The sequence below is a fragment of the Capricornis sumatraensis genome, chromosome 17 (assembly GCF_032405125.1).
Source record: "Capricornis sumatraensis isolate serow.1 chromosome 17, serow.2, whole genome shotgun sequence".
Classification (NCBI taxonomy): Eukaryota; Metazoa; Chordata; class Mammalia; order Artiodactyla; family Bovidae; genus Capricornis; species Capricornis sumatraensis.
In genome coordinates this window covers 42,592,088-42,609,814 of record NC_091085.1, presented here as the reverse complement: position 1 = coordinate 42,609,814, position 17,727 = coordinate 42,592,088, and the positions used below count along the sequence as shown (strand labels likewise).

The following is a 17,727-nucleotide window of genomic DNA, read 5'->3' as shown; positions in this document are numbered from 1 at the left end:
TCGCCTCCTTCTCCTCTTGCCCTCAGTCTTTCCCAGCATCAGGGTCTTTTCCAGTGTGTCAGCCCTTCGCATCAAGTGGTCAAAGTACTGGGGCTTCAGTTTCAGCATTAGATCTTCCAGTGAATATTCAGGATTAATTTCCTTTAGTATTGACTGGTTTGATCTCCTTGCTGTCCAGGGGACTCTCAAGAGTCTTCTCCAACACCACAGTTTGAAAGTTGTCAGTTCTTCAGCACTCAGCCTTCTTTATGGTTCAACCCTCACATCTGTACATGACTACTAGAAAAGCCATAGCTTTGACTATACTGACCTTTGTTAGCAAAGTAATGTCTCTGCTTTATAATACACTGTCTACGTTTGTCATAGCTGTTTTTCAAAGGAGCAAGCGTTTTTTAATTTAATGGCTGCAGTCACCATCTGGATTGATTTTGGAGCCCAAGAAAATGAAATCTGACACTGTTTCCACATTTTCCCCATCTGTTTGCCATGATCTTAGTTTTTTGAATGTTGAGTTTTGAGCCAGCTTTTTCACTCTACTGTCTCACCTTCATCAAGAGGCTTTTTAGTTCCTCTTCACTTTCTGTTATTAAAGAGGTATCATCTGCATATACGAGGTTGTTGATAATTCTCCTGCAATTTTAATTTAGCTCCATCTTAATCACCTTTTAATATTTTTGTATAAAAATTCTTTTTAGTTACAATTGAAAACATCATTTTTGATGTTAGAATATTTTTATCTTGTTTTCTGAATTTCAATTAATTGTACATTTTGTCTCCTACTTCAATTATTTTAGATTTAATTCAAGACTGGTCAAGTGATAGTGCACCAGACATTTTCTCATTTGTTCCATATACATGGAATTTTAAAATAATGTTTCATCAATTTGAAATGATTTGGGCAGCTAATCAGCACAACTGGATTGACTGTTCCACTAAACAACAGGAAAATGGTAGGTACTTTTAAAAAAATTAGGTTAAATATTCTGTTCATTAAGACAAATACCAACAAAGAAAATTGGTGTTGATTTGTAGTTTTAATAGATAATAGAATTGACCTTTTTTTGCATTGTCTTGTGAGGCTCTCAGAGAACTATTTCAGAATTCATATTGAACTAAGCAGTTAAGTTTAATTTCGTATAAGTATGTATTTAAGGCAGTTTTAATTAAAATTTTTTTTTTGGAAATTAAATTTCTTTTTCTCTTTTTTGCAGTGTACCTGGCAGCCTGTGGGGAAACATTAAACATTGATTTTTCTTTGCCTTTTACGGACTTTGTTCCAGCTACATGTAATACCAAGTTCTCTTTAAAAGTACGTATAATTGGATGCATTGTTTGTTCCACAGCTTTATTAGTAAGTTTGATTTCCCGGTGCTTATCTTTATTTTCTCCTGCCCATTCTGTTGCCAGCCTGCAGTATTTTGGCTTTCCTCAACTGTTCACTAACTTTAGTGTCACAGAATTGCTTCTGGTTTTTTTTTTTTTTTTTTTTTTGGTAGTTAGTTGCAATATTCTGTCATTCCTGTAAATTCCCTAAGTTCCCCTAAGAAGTTGGACAATAATTTGAAAGCATATGTGTACTCCAGTATTCACAGCAGCATTATTTACAGTAGCCAGGATATGGAAGCAACCTTAATGCCCATTGACAGATGAATGAATGTGGATGAAGAAAATGTGGTATATGTACTCATTGGAGTATTACTTAGCCTTAAAAAGAATGAGATCTTGCCATTTGTGACATAGATGACCAAGAATAGGTATTATGCATAGTGAAATAAGTCAGACAGAGAAAGACAAATACTGTATGTTTTCACTTATATTTGGAATCTAAAGAACAAAATGAATGAATAAAGCAGAAATAGACTCTCAGATACAAAAAACAAACTAGTGGTTACTAGAAGGGGGAGGGGTGAAATAGGTGAAGGAGATTAAAAGGTATAAATTACCAGTTATAAAATAAATAAATCTCAGAGATGTAATGTAGAGCACAGGGAATATAATCAGTATCTTGTCATAACTTTGTATAATGTGTAATCCATAAAAACATTGAATCACTCTGTTGTACAACTAAAACGAGTATATTGAATAATATTGTAAGTAACTGTACTTCGGTTAAAAAGAAGTTGGCTGATGAAAAATAATTCCTTGAGTCAATTATTTTGTTAGCGCTCATTTCTAACCTCTGTGACTAATCTTTATTTTCTCTTAAGAATTTATTGTAGCTCTAATGTTTTACTGAGTCTGTGAGCTAGATTTTACTTTTTTGTACAGTTGACCCTTGAACAGTCTGGGGATTGGGGTGCTGACTCTCCCTCCCATCAAAAAATTCATGTGCAACTTAGAGTTGGTTCTCCTTAGATTCTCCATATCCTTGGTTCCTCTGTATCCAAGGTTCAGGATCTGCAGATTCAACCAACTGCAGAGCATATAGTAATGTAGTATTTACCATTGAAAAAAAATCCACGCAAAAGTGGACTTGTGTATTCACACCTGTATTATTCAAAGATAAACAGTATTTCATTTCTAATTGTACCCTTGAATTCAGGGAATACACAAGGACCTTTCTTCCTTTTATACAAAAGCCAGCTCTGAGGAGTTCAAAATTCATGGTACATCTAATTTTAAGGTATATACAATCAACAGTAGTTGTAGTATTGATGGAGGTTATGGTGGTAAAAAATAAAAGCAATAGTACAAGCAGCCAGTACTTTTTAACATCTTCTTAGTGCCAGACGCTATTCCAATTGCTTTATGTGTAGTAATTCATTTAATTCTCAGAACAACCTTCTTAAAGTAGTTGTTATGAACATTTGGGCTTCCTTGGTGGCTCAGAGGTTAAAGCGTCTGCCTCTAATGTGGGAGACCTGGGTTCGATCCTTGGGTCAGGAAGATCCCCTGGAGAAGGAAATGGCAACCCACTCCAGTATTCTTGCCTTGGGAATCCCATAGACGGAGGAGCCTGGTGGGCTACAGTCCATGGGGTCGCAAAGAGTCGAACACGACTGAGTGACTTCACTTTCACTTTCACTTTATGTATATTTATGGAATGGGAAACTGAGGAGGCAAGTTTATGTAACTTGTCATTAGCTAGTGAGTGGCTAAGTTGGAATTTGGACCCAGGCAGTAAAGCTTACTGTGGTGCCTGTTAAGAAACCAGGCATCAAGATGAGCAAAGATTAGGGCACCTGTCCGTCTAGTCAAGGCTATGGTTTTTCCTGTGGTCATGTATGGATGTGAGAGTTGGACTGTGAAGAAGGCTGAGCGCTGAAGAATTGATGCTTTTGAACTGTGGTGTTGGAGAAGACTCTTGAGAGTCCCTTGGACTGCAAGGAGATCTAACCAGTCCATTCTGAAGGAGATGAACCCTGGGATTTCTTTGGGAGGAATGACGCTAAAGCTGAAACTCCAATACTTTGGCCACCTCATGCGAAGAGTTGACTCATTGGAAAAGACTTTGATGTTGGGAGGGATTGTGGGCAGGAGGAGAAGGGGATGACAGAGGATGAGATGGCTGGATGGCATCACTGACACGATGGACGCAAGTCTTGAATGAACTCTGGGAGTTGGTGATGGACAGGGAGGCCTGGCGTGCTGCGATTCATGGGGTCACAGAGTTGGACATGACTGAGCGACTGAACTGAACTGAAGGGAAAAAAGTGAAAGATCCTTTGATATACTTCTTAAAAGCCAGTTGAGGAACCAAGACTTCCTAAATATAGACAATCATATTTTTAAAATTAATGAAAATATTCCACATATTCTATCTGAGTTCATATTAGATAATTTTAGTTTTTTAAATTGAATTATATGTGAAGTATCCAAGGAAAACTTCTTACTGTTCTCTAAAAGTTTTGCAGTTTGTTTCCCTGATTTTTTTCTTGACTTTCTAAGCAGAATTTCAGATAATGTAAAATCTTATTCCAGTTACTTAACTGACTATTCAGTGTAAATTTGCAATTTCAGATTTATTTTTTACTGAATTTATTCTCAAGCATATTATAGATAGACTTGCTTGTAAATAGTATTCTAGCAAACTTCTGTACCTGTTTTATTACCTTGGATTATTATAAATTGTTTTCTAGGGTGAAGATGTTGACCTTCATTTGTTTCTACCAGATTGCCACCCTAGTAAATACTCATTATTTATGCTGGTAAAGAATTGCCATGCCAATAAAATGACTCATGATACTGGTATTCCTGCTGAATGTCAAAGTGGCCAGAAAACAGTCAAACCAAAATGGCGGAACATCACTCAAGAAAAGTAAGTATTTAATATTAGCAATTTAAGTATTTTGTGTTAATGTGGAAAAATTACACTTTCAGTCCTTTCAGAGAATAACAGTAAAATTCCTTTATATGTAACTGGTGTTTAAATACAATTAAAGGAATAAGTACCTGACTAGAAACTTTATTTTTTACTCTTCAAAGGGCTGGTTGGGTTGAATGCTGGACTGTCCCAAGTGTCATGCTTACAATTGATTATACATGGCATCCAATTTATCCACAAAAAGCAGATGAACAGCTGAAACAGTCATGTAAGTGTTTCTGTATAATCAGTATCTTAAAATATCAAAACTGATAAACATCAAGGATACAAAGAAGAAATTAAAACTTTTGGAAATGCATCTATTCTTTTGACATAATTATGCTTTTTAATATTTTTGGTATAACTTTCTTTGGGCATTTGCTATCAATTACTATGCCAAGCTGTTCCTTGGTTTACTTTATCTCATTTAATCCTTAAAGCAACTCTGTGAAATAGATATTATAATATTATTGTCATTGTAGAGTTGAGGAAATATGCTCAGAGAAAGGAATAATTTTCTCAAGGTCTGGTGGGCAGAGCTGGAGTATGAAATCAGGTATATGTACATCTATAGGTTTAGAGTGCTTGATTTTGTAAAATATTAGTTTCTTTAATGCATTTTGACGGCTGTCATATTATTTATAGTTTCCCTGAGGCTTAAGTGCAGCTTTATTTGGGTTCAAAGTGGAATTAGAATCTAGTGAAAATATTTTCTTTGTATTTTTCCAGTGAGTTAAATATTAAAGAATAGTTTTTGTAACTTTCTTATATATAGATCTGGATAATGCCACAGTGCATTTGTATAGCTGTTTATGTGAAACTAACTTTATAGTTTAATGTCCAAGTATAGTTAGAGCCTAGTTCTGACCCAGCTTTACTGTATATTGCCAGAACTTGATGATAATATTGCCTTTGTTAATGAAAACTTTTTATTGATTCTTTGTAGTAATAATAATAATAAGCAAAGACTTATTTGGAGCTCTTTCTGGATTTGTGTATTTTTATATGTGTTTCAATGAAGTCTATTCTTTATTGCATTTTTAATTATTAGTCTTTTAGTTTTGTTTTCATTATATACTGGAGACATTTTATTAGTGTTAGTTGATTTCATATTTACAAAATAGAATTTTTTAGTGAATAGTTCCTTGAAGAAATTTTAAGAGATTCTTTTCCCCCTTTCCACTCAAACATTATTCTTTTTTTCCCCTCAATTAATTCCAGTGTCAGAAATGGAAGAAACAATGCTATCTGTGTTAAGGCCATCTCAGAAAACAGACAGAGTTGTTTCTTCTCCCTCTACTTCTTCACGTCCTCCTATTGATCCCTCAGAACTTCCACCTGATAAACTTCATGTAGAAATGGAACTTTCTCCAGATTCTCAGATAACTCTCTATGGACCTCTATTAAATGCCTTTCTGTGTATTAAGGTAAGATTTTTAAAAGAATGTCCATATTTTTAAATGTAGTAAAAGCAGTTAACTATCTAACTGATATTGATACCATTTGAAATGGCCAGTTTTATGATTTAAAGCATTTAGGATATATTATATGTTGACTGAACTTGTGTTGTTAGGCTCAATTATAAAATTATTTGTTAAAAATAGTCTTTAAAACTCTTCATTTAGCATTTTTTTGAGAAGTTAGTGTATTCTAGGAATTTTGTGCTAGTAGCTAGAGATAAATGATATAGCATCTGTTGCTAAGAAGATAGGCTAGAGGATTATAGCAGGATAGATATGTACATGGACAATTTTAACACATTGCAGTTAATGTGGCAGAGAAGTATAAAAGAACTTTGTTATCTGAGGATATGTACCAGAAAAGGCTACTTCAAGTGAGTTCATTAAAAACCAACAAGTTTACTTCATGGTAAATAATAAGCAGAGTTATTTGGAGCTCTATCTTGAGTTCAGTTCAGTTAAGTCTCTCAGTCATGTCCGACCCTTTGTGACCCCATGAATCGCAGCACGCCAGGCCTCCCTGTCCATCACCAACTCCCGGAGTTCACCCAAACTCATGTCCATTGAGTCGGTGATGCCATCCAGCCATCTCATCCTCTGTCATCACCTTCTCCTTCTGCCTCCAATCCCTCCCAGCATCAGAGTCTTTTACAGTGAGTCAGCTGTTCGCATGAGGTGGCCAAAATATTGGAGTTTCAGCTTTAGCATCATTCCGTCCAAAGAACACCCAGGGGAGGGGGGTGGGAGGGGGTTTCATGTTTGGGAACACATGTAAGAATTAAAGATTTTAAAATTTAATAAAAAAAAAAAAAAAAAAAACAAAGAACACCCAGGACTGATCTCCTTTAGGATGGACTGGTGGGTTCTCCTTACAGTCCAAGGGACTCTCAAGAGTCTTCCCCAACACCACAGTTCAAAAGCATTAATTCTTCGGCACTCAGCTTTTTTCACAGTCCAACTTTCACATCCATACATGCTGGGAAAACCATAGCCTTGACTAGACGGACCTTTGTTGGAAAAGTAATGTCTCTGATTTTTAATATGTTGTCTAGGTTGGTCATAACTTTTCTTCCAAGGAGTAAGTGTCTTTTAATTTCATGGCTGCAATCACCATCTGCAGTGATTTTGGAGCCCCAAAAAATAGTCTGACACTGTTTCCACTGTTTCCCCATCTATTTCCCATGAAGTGATGAGACCAGAAGCCATGATCTTAGTTTTCTGAATGTTGAGCCTTAAGCCAACTTTTTCACTCTCCACTTTCACTTTCATCAAGAGGCTTTTTAGCTCCTCTTCACTTTCTTCCATAATGGTGGTGTCATCTGCATATCTGAGGTTATTGATATTTCTCCCCGCAATCTTGATTCCAGCTCATGCTTCTTCCAGCCCAGCATTTCTCATGATGTACTCTGCATAGAAGTTAAATAAGCAGGGTGACAATATACAGCCTTGATGTACTCCTTTTCCTATTTGGAACCAGTCTGTTGTTCCATGTCCAGTTCTAACTGTTGCTTCTTGACCTGCATATATGTTTCTCAAGAGGCAGGTCAGGTGGTCTGGTATTCCCATCTCTCTCAGAATTTTCCACAGTGTATTGTGATCCACACAGTCAAAGGCTTTGGCATAGTCAATAAATCAGAAATAGATGTTTTTCTGGAACTCTCTTGCTTTTTTGACGATCCAGAGGATGTTGGCAATTTGATCTCTGGTTCCTCTACCTTTTCTAAAACCAGTTTGAACATCTGGAAGTTCATGGTTCACATATTGCTGAAGCCTGCCTTGGAAAATTTTGAGCAATACTTTACTAACGTGTGAGATGAGTGCAGGTATGCAGTAGTTTGAGCATTGCTTGGCATTGCCTTTCTTTGGGATTGGAATGAAAACTGACCTTTTCCAGTCCTGTGGCCACTGCTGAGTTTTCCAAATTTGCTGGCCTATTGAGTGCAGCACTTTCACAGCATCATCTTTCAGGATTTGAAATAGCTCAACTGGAATTCTATCACCTCCGCTAGCTTTGTTTGTAGTGATGCTTTCTAAGGCCCACTTGACTTCACATTCCAGGATGTCTGGCTCTAGGTGAGTGATCACACCATTGTGATTATTTTGGTCATGAAGGTCTTTTTTGTACAGTTCTTCTGTGTATTCTTGCCACCTCTTCTTAATATCTTCTGCTTCTGTTAAGTCCATACCATTTCTGTCCTTTATCAATCCCATCTTGCATGAAGTGTTTCTTGGTATCTCTAATTTTCTTGAAGAGATCTCTAGGCTTTCCCATTCTGTTGTTTTCCTCTATTTCTTTGCATTGATCACTGAGGAAGGCTTTGTTATCTCTCCTTGCTATTCTTTAGAATTCTGCATTCAGAGATGCTTATATCTTTCCTTTTCTCCTTTACTTTTCACTTCTCTTCTTTTCACAGCTATTTGTAACGCCTCCCCAGACAGCCATTTTGCTTTTTTCCATTTCTTTTCCATGGGGATGGTCTTGATCGCTATCTCCTGTACAATGTCACGAACCTCCATCCATAGTTCATCAGGCACCTTATCTATCAGATCTAGTACCTTAAATCTATTTCTCACTTCCACTCTATAATGATAAGGGATTTGATTTAGGTCATATCTAAATGGTCTAGCGGTTTTCCCTACTATCTTCAATTTAAGTCTGAATTTGGTAATAAGGAGTTCATGATCTGAGCCACAGTGAGCTCCTGGTCTTGTTTTTGCTGACTGTATAGAGATTCTTTGACTGCAAAGAATATAATCAATCTGATTTCAGTGTTGACCATCTGATGATGTCCATGTGTAGAGTCTTCTCTTGTGTTGTTGGAAGAGGGTATTTGCTATGGCCTGTGTGTTCTCTTGGCAAAACTCTATTAGTCTTTGTCCTGCTTCATTCCATATTCCAAGGCCAAATTTGCCTGTTACCCCAGGTATGTCTTGACTTCCTACTTTTGCATTCCAGTCCCCTATAATGAAGAGGACATGTTTCTTGGGTATTAGTTCTACAAAGTCTTGTAGGTGTTCATAGAACTGTTCAACTTCAGCTTCAGCTTTACTAGTCAGGGTATAGACTTAAATTACTGTGATACTGAATGGTTTTCCTTGGAAACAAACAGAGATCATTCTGTTGTTTTTGAGATTGCATCCAAGTACTGGATTTTGGACTCTTTTTTTTGATTATGATGGCTACTCCATTTCTTCTAAGGGATTCCTGCCCACAATAGTAGATGTAATGGTCATCTGAGTTAAATTCACCCATTGCAGTCCATTTTAGTTCACTGATTCCTAGAATATCGACATTCACTCTTGCCATCTCCTGTATGACCACTTCCAGTTTGCCTTGATTCATGGACCTAACATTCCAGGTTCCTCTGCAGTATTGCTTTTTACAGCAATATTTAGCTCTATCTTGAAAATTGAAGCAAATGTTTGAAAATGAAATCATTTCAGAGTGGGACAAATTTAGGCTCTGAAGAAATATGCAGTGCTTCTTTAAGCAAAGACCAAATCAAGTGTTGATTCATTTTGATAATTTTTCCGATGAAATGTATAATATGATTGTATAGTATGACAGTACTTTAGGGTCTCTGTAGCATGTTTATGGATAGAAACTATTTTAAGAAAAATATTTGATGATTTATTCAGTTTTCTATACTTTGCTTTTATTCTTTTGATACTCAAATCATGCTTTTAACAATGCCCCAACAAAACATCACTAGTTTTTGTTCATTTACTCTTTTTTATAGGTAACTTTCCTAAGCCGTCCAGATTTTCACTTATAACTGATATTTTATCTGTGATTTGAGCAGTTATTCAGAATCACATTCAGCTACTTCATGAAATTTTTCATTTTTCCAGGATTTTGCAAATTCACTTTGCTTTAGACTTTCATTGTACTCTTGGATATCTACTACATCTGATAATCAAAGAGAGAAGAATTGACCAAATTTTACCAGCCATGAGCAGTAGAGTTAGTTGTGGCATGGGTGTTTGTGTGAATCTGACTTTATCAGTGCTTACTTATTTGCTTCCTTTTGTAATTTCACAGTTGCAGAGGTTTGGATATTGAAGGCTTAACTAACAAGGAATCCTTTAATGTACAGTAACAGGAAAAATTAATTCTGGAAAGGTCTAGGATGATCAAGGTTGGCCTGGGATGGACACTCCAGATTGATTAACAAAGGTTCTCTTAAAGAAGTGCTAGCTGAATAAATTTTGAAATTTTTTAAAGTCTCAATATTTGATTTCCTATATTTATTAAAACTGCCATAGAGCATCAGATAATGCAATTTAAGGTAAAAGATGCAAGGGGAAATGTGTTTAATATTTTTGGAAAGCTATGGTTTCTGTTTGCCTTTTCTTTCCCTAAGGTTTTAGAGATTCTTGAAGGAATAAAGGAGTAGTTCTTCAGATGCAAAGGGAGGAAACACCCACAAACACAGATTTTTTTTCTCGCATGACCATTTTGTAGCCTAAAATATTCTACAAATATTTCTCTCAGTATCTTATTTTCTTGGTATTACATGTGAATATCTATGAAGGATCTAAAATTAAAGAGGCTGAATTTTATTTTAATTTAAATAGAAGCAATGATTTAGTTAGCAGGTGTAGGTGGTTGTGTTGATACAATATCAGTTTTGAATACTGCCAGAGAAGTATTAACTGTTTTTGCATTCAGTTCAGTTGCTCAGTTGTGTCTGACTCTTTGTGACCGCGTGAATTGAGGCACACCAGGCCTCCCTGTCCATGACCAACTCCCAAGTTCACTCAGACTCATGTCCATCGAGTTGGTGATGCCATCCAGCCATCTCATCCTCTGTCATCCCCTTCTCCTCCTGCCCCCAATCCCTCCTAGCATCAGAGTCTTTTCCACTGAGTCAACTCTTCACATGAGGTGGCCAAAGTACTGGAGTTTCAGCTTTAGCATCAGTCCTTCCAATGAACACCCAGGACTGATCTCCTTTAGAAGGGACTGGTTGGATTTCCTTGTAGTCCAAGGGACTCTCAAGAGTCTTCTCCAATACCACAGTTGAAAAGCATCAATTCTTTGGCACTCAGCTTTCTTCACAGTCCACCTTTTACATACGTCCATGACCACTGGAAAAACCATAGCCTTGACTAGACGGACCTTTGTTGACGTAATAATGTCTCTGCTTTTTAATATGCTATCTAGGTTGGTCATAACTTTCCTTCCAAGGAGTAAGCATCTTTAATTTCATGGCTGCAGTCACCATCTGCAGTGATTTTGGAGCCCAAAAAGATAAAGTCTGACACTGTTTCCACTGTTTCCCCATCTATTTCCCATGAAGTGATGGGACCAGATGCCATGATCTTTGTTTTCTGAATGTTGAGCTTTAAGCCAACTTTTTCACTCTCCTCTTTCCCTTTCATCAAGAGGCTTTTTAGTTTCTCTTCACTTTCTGCCATAAAGGTGATGTCATCTGCAGATCTGAGGTTATTGATATTTCTCCTGGCAGTCTTGATTCCAGCTTGTGTTTCTTCCAGCCCAGCATTTCTCATGATGTACTCTGCATAGAAGTTAAATAAGCAGGGTGACAATATACAGCCTTGACGTACTCCTTTTCCTATTTGGAACCAGTCTGTTGTTCCATGTCCAGTTTTAACTGTTTTTGCATTACCACATGTATATTGAACCTCAGTTGTTTTAACTAAAAAATTCCATAGTAGTACATAAACAAAAATAAGAACAAAGAGCATAGAGAAAGAAAGATATGCCTTTACTTTAAATTACTTTGTAAATTCTATGTTACCTATGTTAGTAGTTTATTATGTTTTGATGCAGACTCTGCATCATAGATTTTATAGCAACTTTTTATTCGTGTCAAAATTTATTACTTTAAAATTAGTACTCACATTCAGCATGTTAATTCAGAACTTGTGTGAAATATCTACTGAAACAAATTAAAAATTTTTAAGTTTTGACACATTTTATAAAATAATTTATAATCCAGTGAACTCTCTGCTTCCATTTATTAAGAATATATAAATTGTAGCTGTTTTTTGTTTTTGCCTTAGTGTCATGCTGACTTGGAGTTGTTACCTATCTTAAATGTCTCTATTACTTTTTTTTTTTCCTCTTTAGTTTTAACTTATGTTTTATTTAGTATCAGTGTTAGAACTTGAAAGCTTTTTGGGTGTTTTATCTTGTTTTCATTTTAGGAAATAGACTAATACTCTATAATAGGATAAGGAAATGCTTAGTTTATAAATTTCAGGCTCTAAGGTGAAACATTATTGTTACATATCTCTTGATAGCAATTTATTCTTACTATTTATAGGAAAACTACTTTGGGGAAGATGACATGTACATGGATTTTGAAGAGGTTATTTCAAGTCCTGTTCTGTCCCTGTCAACATCATCCAGTTCTGGATGGACTGCTGTTGGGATGGAAAATGACAAAAAAGAAAATGAAAGTTCAGCAAAGTCAATTCATCCACTTACCTTGCGTCCTTGGGATATTACTGTACTTGTTAATTTGTACAAAGTTCATGGACGTCTTCCTGTTGTAAGTGTTTGCATATCAATACAGTTGAGTCTGTTATGAAGTCCACCTAGCATAGGAAGTGATGTAGTGTGTGCACATACTTACATAAAATAATTCAGATTCAAAACTGTTCTATATTTATCCTTTTATCTTTATAAAGCTAGTGTATTATTTTCTTCATAATCACTTGATCATTGACAATTTTTCTGTTTTTCTTCTTTCACTTTAGCTCCTTCTTTGCTGTTCTGTATAACTTTAGAATATTTTGCCATGTTGTTGAATTGCTAGATTTACAGTTAGCCTGATGGATATCGTAGGACTTTACACTTAGTCTTTATCTCTGACTCTAGACCACTTTGGGACCTTTTGGTGGAACTATACAAAATCATGATTCAGGCTTGACCCTTGAGGTTGAATTGTGTCACGGGTTTGGATTCTCCATAGTATCGTGGTTTACTCTAAAGATGACCCGTGGGCCTGTTGGGGCTGACTTGAAATGAAATTATATTGCCTGAAGAACCCGTGGCCATTGGAGCCAGGCCAGATGGGGAGAGAGTGGCCCCTGGAGCGTTGTGCTGCATATTGGCTCCATATTATGTTCCTAGGGTCGCACACGAGAGAAATCAGCTCTGGTGCTTAGTTAACATAGGGATACTGAATAGTTATTTTTGTCAGTAAGCACCATTCTTCCTTTTGAAAAAAATCAAAATTTTTTAATTGTATAAGTATAATTTTTATTTTTATGTACTTCTTTGGTCTTTAATTTTTCTATATATTGATTGTGGTTTTTGCTTGACTTTAGCATGGAACTACTGATGGTCCTGAGTGCCCTACAGCTTTTTTGGAAAGACTATGTTTTGAGATGAAAAAAGGATTTAGGGAGACCATGCTGCAACTTGTCCTGTCACCCCTGAATGTGTTTGTCAGTGATAACTATCAGGTAATGTCAAAGTGAGTTGTGGTAAAGACTCAGAAATTTATTGTTACTATTTATGGGATGAAAACAATGTGTTAACTTCTGTGCATGGACTGTATAGCTTTTTTAAATCAGGGACCTTCACTTTAACTGTACTAAGCAGTTTTGTATTGTGTGAATTGTTTCAAGTATTTTAGCTTTTATTTTTTTCCCCTGCTGTTCCTTATTTATGTGATCCCAAACAATTATTTATCTATTGTTTTTAGAAATTGTAAGAAATACTTTCTGACTTTCTCATACGTTTATAAAAGGGTAAAACTAATTGTATAGAATGTTGGTAGATTCTGTTGAAAATCACAACCTAAGTGTTAATATTGTATGTTAATTGCTCAGTCGTGCCTGACTCTTTGCAACACCATGGACTGTAGCCCGCTAGGCTCCTCTGTCCATGAGATTTCCCAGGCAAGGATACTGGAGTGAGTTGCCATTTCCTTCTCCAGGAGATCTTCCCAACCCAGGGATAGAACCCAGGTCTTCTGCATTGCAGGCAGATTCTTTACCGTCTGAGCCACCAAAGAATGTCCAAGTGTTAATGTTAACCAGTACCATAAACCATAAGTGTTGGTGATGGACAGGGAGGCCTGGCATGCTGCTGTCCATGGGGTCGCAAAGAGTTGGACACGACTGAATAACTGAACTGAACCATAAATCTTGAAAACATGTGTATCTACATGAACACTGATTAATTCTTGTCATCCAACACTGACAAGGTACTTTGTTAATACCTTCAAGATATCCCTAAGGCTCTTTTGGAAGAGAACTGGTGACATTCATCAAATGGAAATATTTTAACATTCCTGGGTACATTATCACTTTGTTATTCTTTTTTTAATGCTAATGACTTTTTTTGGCATCTACCCCTTCTTTAAGTCTCTTTCCTACTTTTAGTCAAGTGATATGCTTTAGAGCTGTGATGGGTTTTAATGTAGGACAAAGTAAAATTATAGACAGGGTGATGAATCTTGACAGTAAATCAGATAATTCACCATAGATTCTGTGAAGTAACTGACCATCTTATGTAAAAGAGCATACCCCTTTGCACTCTTCTGCTATAGTGGGCTTCCCTGGTGGCTCAGCTGGTAAAGAAGCCACCTGTAATGTGGGATACCTGGGTTTGATAAAACTGTATTATTTTGATGTAGTAGCTAAAACTTAACACTTAATGTATACTAGTTTTTGCCATAGAATGTGTTTCTTTTTAAAAAACTTTATTTCAAGAAATTATAGACTTCCAGGAGGTTACAGAGATAGTACAGAGTTTCTGTGTTTCCTCCATGTTGACCTCATAAATAATAATGGTAAAATATCAAAACCCAGAGATTGATATTTGTACAATATGTATGCATAGTTCTGTGACATTTCATCATGGGTAGATTTGTGTAACTGCCACCAAAATTAACGTGGAGAACTAGTCTGTCTTCACAAAGCTCTCACTTGTGTAACACTCATTTTAACTTGTCATGTGAAACCTTAAAAATAACTCTGTTCCTTCTTTCTGTAATTAATGGGTCATTAGGATTGGTTTTTCCTTTTTTTTTTTTTTAAGAGGCAAATGTATAGAGAAGAAGCTCATCTCCTTTTTTCAAGTCTCTTGAGGAAATTAATAAAGGTAATAGGGAAATACCTTCTCAGAAAGGCTGACTTCTGAGAATCTTAGGAGAGTAGCTCTGATTTTTTGAGTACCTGATGATACTTCAACTTTTATCTTAATCACTGCATTCTCAAAAGACTTTGCTGGTTATAAAAAAATATTTTATTGAGTTTATTATGAGGGTCCATATTATCCCTAACTGCACAATTATTGGCATACTTGTACAGAGACAGAAGTGTAAAGTGTGATTTATATGGTGATAAGAGGAATTCATGGAGTAGAGATATCAAGGCAGTAACGGAAGTATTGATACTAGTGACATTTTGTTTTCCAGATGGCAGACACTTTATGATTCATGCTGAAGACAAGCATAGTCTATACATATTCTCTAGGAATTTGTTTATCTACTTAATTTGCTTACATTTTGTAGTGCTAGCATTTCTTAGAAATATTTTTTTCTTTTGTCTCTATACTAATACTCTTTCATGATGGGAAGCTTCACTCTGTGACTACCCTCAAGAGTCAATTCTGGGTCACTCATCTGTAGCTCCTTATTTCTGGTAGCATTTGTCTTAGTGCACAGCTTCAAGGCTAAGGATCTAATGTGATGGGTCAGTGACTGTGTCTGACTTATGAAGCCTTTTACTTTTTTTTGACTTGATCATCCTATGTCTATTAGTTTTATATTAGGGCTGCCAAAGCAAAGTACCCTTCACTAGTTGCCTTAAAACAACAGAAAGTTACTCTTCCGCAGTTCTGGAGCCTACAAGTCTGAAACTAGTGTGTTTGGCAGGGCCATGCCCTCTTTCAAGGCTCCCATGTCTTTTCCTAGCTTTGGTGGTGCTAAGAGTCCTTGGCATTCCCTGTTTTGTAGCTTCAAAACAGAGAATCTGTTTTGCATCACTCAAATCTCTGTCTCCATCTTCACTTGGCATTCTCTTCATGAGTCTCTGTGTCTTAAGTTTTCCCGTGAGAGGGACACTGTTAATTGGAGTAAGACCCATTGTAATCCAGTGTAACTACATTTTGACTTGATTACTTTTGCGAAGACATTATATCCAAATAAGATCACACTCACAGGTACCTGAGCTTAGGAACTGAATGTCTTTGTAGGGGACACAATTCAACGCACAGAGTGATGTAAGCCATAGTACAATTCAGAATGTAGTCTTTACTGATGTACCAGGTAGTCTTTACCTTTAGGACAACCCGAGATCCACATGTTTGTTTATGTTTTTGGTTTTTTGACAGTGAGTGGTGAGAGAAAGTATAGAACCCTGGATGATGTTTGATTTTTGGCTTGGGCAGTTAACCAAGATAGTGCACGATAAAGAATATGGGAGGAGGAACTGCTTTACAGGGGAAGGGTATGAGTTTCTGGGCATGTTGGGTTTGAATTACCAGGAAATCACCCTTTATTTTCTAGCATTTTCCAAAGAATGAGCTGCATTATAAATTTGTGAAGTAACTCAGATAAACTCACCTAAGTGTCTGTGTAGGTAGAATGTCTTTCAGAAGTCATAAATAGTTGACTTTCTGATGGTATTCTAATACACTAACAACAGATGCATATGCAGGCATCCAGCATTCTTGGAAAATACATTTGGATAGATGGGCCCATCCAACCATCTCATCCTCTGTCGTCTCCTTTTCCTCTTGTCCTCAGTCTTTCCCAGCATCAGGGTCTTTTCCAATGAGTTGGTTCTTTACATCAGGTGACCAGAATACTGGAGCTTCAACTTCAGCATCAGTCCATCCAGTGAATATTCAGGATTGATTTCCTTTAGGATTGATATTTCTATATATATATACACTCACTAAAATTTCTTTTTCCATTCATCTGCTGATAGACATGTAGGTTGTCTCCATATCTTGGCTGTTTTAAATAATACTGCAGTGAACATGGGGATGCATGTATCTCTTTGAATTAGTTGTTTCATTTCCTTTGAATAACTACCCAGAAGTGGAACTGCTGAATCATATGGCAGTTCTGTTTTAATTTTTGAGGAACCACCATTATCTTCCATAGTAGCTTTACCAATTTACATTCTTCTTAATAGTGCGCAAGGTTTTGTTTTTTTTTTCCCACATCCACACCAACATTTGTTATTTGTTTTTGATGACAGGCATTCTAACACGTATGAGGTGACAGGTCACTGTGATTTTGATTTGTATTTCCCTGATGCTTAGTGACATTGAACATCTTTTCATGTGTCAGTTGATCATCTGCATGTCTTCTTTGGGAAAATACTCATATTCTCTGACCATTTTTTATATTGGATTGTTTGCCTTTTGGTACTGAGTTATAGGAATTCTTTATATATTTTAGATTTTAGCCCTGTATCAGATTTATGACTGGCAAATGTTTTTTTCCTTCTGCTGTTTGCTTTTCCATTTGTTGATAATTTCCTTTCTTTTGAAGAAGCATTTTAGTTTGACATAGTCCCACTTGTTTATTTTTACTATTGTTGCTTTGCCTTTGGTGTTAGATTAAAAAATAATCACCAAGCTTATGTCAGAGAGTCTACTGCTGGTATTTTCTAGGGGTTTTATGGTTTGAGGTCTTACATTCAAGTCTGTAATTCATTTTTAGTTGATTTTTGTTGTGGTATAAAATAGTGATAGTATTTTATTCTTTTAATATGTGGTACCCAGTTTTCCCAGCACTGTCTATTGAAGAGGCTCTTATTTCCTCATTATATATTTTTGGATCCTCTGTCATAAATTAACTGGCCATATATATGTGTGTTTATTTCTGGGCTCTCTTTTGTTTCATTGATTTATGTGTCTGTTTTTATGCTAATACCATACTGTTTTGATCATCACAGCTTTATGATAGAGTTTGAGGTAAGAGAGTATGATACCTCCAGTTTTTTTCTTCTTTTTCAAGATTACTT

The 17,727-nt window shown here is 36.2% G+C and overlaps 1 protein-coding gene across 2 annotated transcripts in view; it reads left to right on the top strand.

The window, feature by feature from the left end:
- Positions 1-17,727, top strand: part of BLTP1 (bridge-like lipid transfer protein family member 1) — a 183,745-nt gene that overhangs the window by 41,172 nt on the left and 124,846 nt on the right. For both annotated transcript variants that reach the window (XM_068989706.1, XM_068989705.1), the window contains exons 14-20: positions 795-950; positions 1,212-1,309; positions 4,080-4,258; positions 4,426-4,532; positions 5,525-5,730; positions 12,057-12,284; positions 13,066-13,203. In XM_068989706.1, coding sequence (XP_068845807.1) covers positions 795-950; positions 1,212-1,309; positions 4,080-4,258; positions 4,426-4,532; positions 5,525-5,730; positions 12,057-12,284; positions 13,066-13,203 — 1,112 coding nt within the window. The remainder of the gene's footprint in view (positions 1-794; positions 951-1,211; positions 1,310-4,079; positions 4,259-4,425; positions 4,533-5,524; positions 5,731-12,056; positions 12,285-13,065; positions 13,204-17,727) is intronic.